Raw genomic sequence first — 7246 nt, forward strand, 5'->3', positions numbered from 1 at the left:
ACACCGTTAGTGGGAATATAAACTTGTTCAACCATTGTGGAAAGACTGAACACAGAACTTTGCTATCACCTAGCAATTTCACTACTGAGCATTTACCCATTTGACCACAAACAAGGCCACACTAAACTAGCAGCACAGCCATGTCAACCCAGATGCCCCTCAGTAGATGGATCAAGAAAATGAGATACATGCACAATGGTATTCTATGCTTCCATCAGAAAGAATGATATTGTACCATTCTTAAGGAATGGAAAGACGGGAAAAAATTATATTAAGTGACATAAACCAGACCCAAAGAAGCATAGGTTGCCTGGTTTCCCTCATTTGTTGTAACTAGAAAGTGCCTATAAATTGACAATTAAGAGATAGTAAAAGAAAAAAATACACAAGGACATGATATATTATGCTGGACTCTTCACATTTACACAGTGAGATCAAAGGAAGATATTCTTAGGGGAAGGTCACAAAGATTCAATAGCTATAGACATATTGTCATAGAAAATGTTGTTTATTGAACTCCAAGAAATGAAAACAAATGGGTTTTTTGTTATTTTCGTCTTTTTCTTTCTCCTTTGTCACTCCTTTTGATATCTGTACTTTTTGTCTTATATATAGTTATATATAGTTTAACAGTTTGGAGGAGAGTAAGGAAGTCACAGAAATTATGGGACAAAGGATGAAATGTGCAGCAGTGATACTGAGGTGACACTATGATAAAAATGAAGTGTACAACTTGTTGGAGAGAGTGGTGGGAAAAACTGGGAGAAAACAAGGGAAGAGGTGACACTGACACTGTTCAAAAAGAAATATACTCAATTACCTGAATTATGTAACCATTATCCCTCTGTACCTTACATTACAATAATAATTTTAAAAAGAAGTAGAAAGAGAGAGACAGAGAGAAAGAAAAAAGAAAGAACGAAAGAAAGAAGGAAAGAAAGGAAGAAAGAAGAGAGAGAAAGAAAGAAGGAAAGAAAGGAAGGAAGGAAGGAAGGAAGAAGAAAGAAAAGAAAAAAGAAAGAATCTGTGTTCAAGGGTAATTCGTAGTAGGCTTGGCAGGAAGGTATCTTTCTCACCCAGCCTTGGTCATTTTGTCATAAGGTGATTGAGGAAGAATTGTGCAAGTGAGCAGTTTTTGTTTCTCTGTTGTCATACTAGAACCATTCAGATAGTGCACTCAAAACCTATGAAGATTCAAGGTTCTTCCCATGTAAACCCCAGAGATGCTTCACTGAAACTGTGACAGTCTACTTAGTGCAGTGTCCCAACGATCACTTATAAATCTGAGTCACACATACACATTGTATTGCAAGCCACCGGAGGAGGTTCTTTCTTTCTGAAGAATAACTAATTCTGAAGCTTCATTTTCTTGTTGGAGGGATCTCTGAATTTGTGTACTGAAATCGATTACCAGCTAACTTGTTTGTGTGTGTGCATACACACACACATACACACACACACATACACTGATACTGGCACTTGAACTTAAGACCTCACCAGCTCAAAGCTGGTGTTCTGCCACTTGTGAAATACCTCCAGCTTAACTTCATGCTGATTAATTGGAGACAGAGTTTCCCAGGCTTTTCTCACCAAGTTAGTTTTGAACTGTAACTTTCCAGGTCTCAGCCTCCTTCATAGATAAGGTCGCAGGTGTTAGCCTAGCTTACCAACTAACTCTTAAAAAGAGATTTAAGAAGGTCCTCCAAACCAGAGGACACATAACTACTAACCCTGCTACCTGACAGTTAGCTCATCCTGATGTCTCAAGAAAATTGTGCACTACTTCTGGAAGTATAAAAGGGCTCATTTTTTCCCCCTGAATTCTCACCAGTATCTGTTGTTTCTTTTCTTGCTGATAGACATTCAGACAAGGGTGAGATGAATTCCAATGTTATTTTGAGTTGCATTTCCTTTATGGTTATGAATTTTGAATCATGTATTTATTGGTAATCTGTACTTCTGCTTTCTCAAATAATCTGTGCACTTATTAATATGATTATTCTTTGGGGTGTTTAATTTTGTGAATTATATATTGTGGATATTAATCTGTTGTTACATGAGTAGCTTTTAAATATTTTATCCCAACCCGTTTGTTATGTCTTTCTTATGATTATTATTTAATTTTTAATCTGATGTAATCTCTTAATCAATTCTCACTCTTTCTTGACTATAGGAGTCCTGTATTATGAAAGGTTTTCTCTATGTTTTTCTGCTGTTACTTCAAAGTTGGAGTCTTCCTTTAAGATCTTTGATTTGGAATTGAGTTTTGTACAGAGATAGGAATCTATTTTATTATCTGTATGTGAACATCCAGTGTTCCCAGCATCATTTGGCAAAGAGGCACTCTTCTCCAGAGTTTGCTTTTGGAATCTTTTGCCAGGAATAAGATGATGGTGGTTGTGTATATTTATTTCTGTGTCCTCTATTTTGGTCCAATGGTCAATGTGTCTGTTTTTTGTTGGTCCCAGGTTGTTTTTGTTATGAAAGTTAAATATTGTGATAGTGTCAACAGGAATATGACATTTAAAATGATTTCATTACTTCAACAAAGACTATTCATTTTACTGGGTAAAACAATATTTGTTCATTTATTTACTGTATTTATCTACTTATTTTATTCATTTATGCTAACTAAAAAGGCAGTGTTTGTTATGGGTTCCTTATATGTAGCCTTCATTAAATTCATTTCTAAGTTTCTCCAGAACTTTTATCATGAAACAATTTGAATTTTGTGAGGGGTTTTGATGTGTCAATTGAGATGATCTTGTGTTATTTTTTGCTGATTCTATTTATGTGATGAATTTCATTTATTGATCGTGTTTGTTGAACTTTCCTTACATTCATGGAGTAAAGCCAACTTGCTCATGGCATATGATCTTCTTAATGTGTTGTAGAATTCTGTGTGAAAGAATTATTATTAAGAAATTTTCATCAGTCTTCAACAAAGATATTGGTCTATGATTTTCTCTCTTTTTATTGTTTCTCTGTTTAGTTTTGGGAAAGTGTAATACTTTCTTCATAGAATAAGCTTGATATTGTTCCTTTCTTTTCTATGTTATGGAAGAGTTTGATGACTATTGGAGTTAATTGTTGAAGACTTGATGAAACTCGCTGTGAATTCATCAGGTCCAAGGTTTCTATTTATTAGGAGATTCTTTATTTTATGTTCAATCTCATCCCTTATTTTAAATCTGTTTATGTGGTTTATATCCTTTTGATTGAATTATGGTAGTTCAACTATACCCAGGAATTTGTCAATTTCTTCTAAATTTTCCATTTTATTTAACACAAGTTTTCAGTTTGCTAGCAATTATTTTTATTTCTTTGATGGTTATTTTGATATTTTTTCATCTCTAATTTTATTAACTTGAGGGTTTTTCCCCTCCTTCTTTTGGTCAAATTAGCTAGGAATTTTATCTTTTTTTTTTTTTTTTTGGTCAGTTGTGGAGCTTGAACTCTGGGCCTAGATACTATGCCTGAGCTCATTAGCTCAAGGCAAGCAATCTACCAATTTGAGCCGCAGTGCCACTTCTAGTTTTCTGGTGGCTTATTGGAGATAAGAGTCTCATATACTTTCTTGCCTGGGCTTGTTTTAATCCTCAGATCTCAGCCTCCTGAATAGCTATGATCACAGAAATGAGCCACCTGCACCAGCAATTTTATCAATCTTATTTCTTTTAATCTTATTTTTCATTTTAGTGATTCATTGTATAGAATAGTTAGCATCGATTTAATTCATTTCTAGCCTTTAGTATTTATTCCTGGCCAATAATTTGCAGTTTACTTTGCTTTCATTTTTCTAAAAGTGCAGCTGCTGATTGAAATACCTCTATAGTACCATCTACTTCTGAGTTTTCTTTGTTGAGATTTTGATTGACTGATCTTTATGCTGATGAAAACGGGAATTTGAAGTTTCTAACTTTTCTTGAGGCAGTCTCTCTGCATAAGCCATGATGACTTGGAATATGCTATGTAGCCCATGCTAGCCTATAACTGATACTCTTTGTGTCTCTGCCACCCATGTGCTGGGACTTCATGCAAGGGCCGCAATCCCATGCTTAAAGCCATCCATTTATTTAAGTTTGCACAGTGAGGCATAATTTAATACTCTGTTAAACAATATGAGCTAGTGACTAAACATGTTCACATTCCTACAGCTTTATCCTAAAACTTACTTTTATATATTTCAGTAAGTCACTGAGTTGCAAAAAAACCACCTAAATACAAATAATAAACTTAAAAACTTAAATCTTTTAAGAATATGGCAAACAACATAATGACTCAAAATATAAAAAATATCAGCTATTCTTAAGAATTAAAAAGGATCAACAGAAGGCTAATAGGTATCTAACACACACACACACACACACACACACACATACACACACACGGACACTAACCATCAGAAATGGAGAAGCAGCACTGGCCTTTAAGAGGTTAACAGTCCTCCAGTTTTGGTATCTTGCCCACAAGGGGGCACATTTTCCTAACACACACCCACTTCCTGCTGTCATCCTCAGCTCACATTTCATCTTTTCCTATGCCTTCACCTTTGCTTACAACAATAAATCAAGATTCACAGATTGCAGAGGCTCTGAAAATGAGCTGCTCCCCAGGACCAGTGATGGTACTGCTCTTTTTGTTTGGTGAGTGATATGGTGCAAAAAAATGTTCATGATGCTGAGGGAATCTTTACCCATGGTTTCTCTAAGAAACAGGATGGTCATGACCAAGCATATCAAGGTAATTCTCGCTGAATTCTCATATTTTTTTTTCTGGAGGAAGCAATGGAGAATCAGTGACCCAGACACAAGGCCAAGTGGCCGTGTTAGAAGGGGCTTCCCTGACTGTGAACTGTTCCTATGAAACCAAAGGGTACCCCACCCTATTCTGGTATGTCCAATACCCTGGAGAAGGTCTGCAGCTCCTTATTAAAGTCTCTAAGGCCAATGAGATGGGAAGCCATAAAGGATTTGAAGCCATGTATGATGAAGAAAACACCTCCTTCCATTTGAAGAAAGCCACAGTCCTAGTGTCAGACTCAGCTGTGTACTACTGTGCTTTGAGAGACACAGTGGCAGAAACCACAGGGGGAGCTGAGCACAAACTGAGCTGCAGCAGGAGCCTGGCTTCTAAGTTTTTGTTCTGCAATAGTACTCATTGGTAGAGGATGAAACAGTGTAACAATGTATAATGTTTGCATTCACCACAGGTAGCACTAGGATCACAATAGAGAAAAATGCAGACATTTTTCACATAGGTGCTCAGTGAAAGAATGAAATTGTGTTTTAAAAGTATAAAACCTCAAGATGAATGAAATGCTCTATATGTTCATTCTTTTTTCTTTTTATATTTTGTAAAAGAGTGAGGGACTTAAAGGCATACACCGCTACACCTGGCTTGTATATCTGAATATCACTATATCCTCCTGAACTTGACCTGGGTCACAACTTCTGTATTTAGATACAGAGTTGTGGCATAGTCTAAATACTAATGTCTGCTTAGTAAGCTGCTGGTGCAAGAAGGGGTTATTTCAGAAGGAAGAATCATAATAAAGCTGAGTTTATGCCAAGAAATAACACATTCTTAACAAAGAAATATAGGAAAGGAAGGAAAACAGATTTCTACATATGACCACACACATGGAAAGAGAAGATGGAATGTTTCTTAATTTTGTTTTGTAAAATTTACATGACTAGAGACTTGGCATTCTTGAGAATGTTAATTCTCATGGCTCTAAACTAGATTCCTCCCATCCTTATCACACGCAAGCTGGATCATCCTCATAAACAAGACAACTTTTGAGGGCACAGGCAGTGTCTAGGGACTGAAGAAGAAAAATTATTGAGGTAAATTTCTTTCTCTGATCCTTGGAGATGTTGGTCTTTGAATTCTACATTCTCCAATATCTGCCAAGCCAGAAAAGAGGAGCTAGAGGCCAGTGCTACAAAGCAGTAAGGATAGAAAAGACAAGAATATGAAGATGTGTTAGTGTTCTCCAAGACAGTAAAGATTTTCATTTGAATTGTCAATATTAAGCATGACATTTCCATCAGTTTTCCATATGGTACATTTTTCCTTGTGAGTATTGTTTTTGACCAAAAAGTGAGAGTCAGGTTGGTAAACAGGATTCACTGTCTCAGAGCCCTTAGAAAAATTATACCACACACATTAGTGTGCATCTCTATCTGTCTGTCTGTCTCATATCTATCATCGGTCAATCACCTATCTTTCCTGCATCTATCTATCTATCTATCTATCTATCTATCTATCTATCTATCTATCTATCTATCTATCTATCTATCTATCTATCTATCTATCTAGTGCATTTTTTGATTCACTGATTAACTGTAGGGAAGCTAGGCCATTTTCATTGTTTGATTATTGTGTCAAGTGCTACAATGAATATAGGTATACAGATGCCTTTTTTATATCCAGTCTTACATTCTATTGGGTAATGCTTAAGTGATATGGCGGGGTCATACAGTAGGTCTACTTTTCATTTTTTGAGGAAGATCCATACATGATTTCCATAGTGATTGCTGCAGTTAGGCTCCCTTTTTCCTTCACATTCTCACTGCCTTTGTTGTTTGTGTACTTGATATTGATCTTTGAGTTCTCCAATATCTGCCAAGCCAGAAAAGAGGAGCTAGTGGCCAGTGCTACAAAACAGTAAGGATAGAAAAGACAAGAATATAATGATGTATTAGTGCTTTTCAAGATAGTAAAGATTTTCATTTGTATTGTCAATATTAAGTATGCATTTTCATCAGACTTGTTGGTTCCATATGGTACATTATTCCTTGTGAGAAGATTTTTTAACCCAAAAAGTGAGAGTGGGGGAGGTATACAGGATTCACTGTCCCAGGGTCTATGGGAAAGTTATACTACACATATTAATGAAATATATATCAATCTGTCTGTCTATTTATCTCTCACCTCTCTCTTTCTCTCTCTCTTTCTCTCTGTCAGGTTTTTGTGAGGTATTTGTGTGCTGATATGGGGTGTTAAACTCATGGTCTAAACAATGGCTCTTAGGTATTTCTACTCAAGATTTGTGCTCTGCAACTTAAGCCACAACTGTACTAAGGCTCTTTTTTCTGGTGATTAATTGGAGAGAAGAATATGAGGCACTATTGCACCTGGTTGGCTTCAACCTGTGGAGTATCTATGATTATAGGTATAAGCCAGTGGCAACCAACCTCTCAATGGTGTTTTAATCTAGATTTCTTTTATGGCTAGGAAA

General features: G+C 36.1%; 1 gene segment (V, D, J or C); it reads left to right on the forward strand.

Moving 5' to 3' along the window:
• The first annotated feature begins 4576 nt into the window (after window positions 1-4576).
• On the forward strand, window positions 4577-5167 carry LOC122125470. The segment is given in 2 exon segments: window positions 4577-4646; window positions 4779-5167. Coding segments are annotated over 2 exon segments (435 nt in total).
• Window positions 5168-7246: the final 2079 nt, after the last annotated feature.

The sequence above is a fragment of the Dipodomys spectabilis genome, unplaced genomic scaffold, assembly GCF_019054845.1.
Source record: "Dipodomys spectabilis isolate Male_0828 unplaced genomic scaffold, ASM1905484v1 ptg000265l, whole genome shotgun sequence".
Classification (NCBI taxonomy): Eukaryota; Metazoa; Chordata; class Mammalia; order Rodentia; family Heteromyidae; genus Dipodomys; species Dipodomys spectabilis.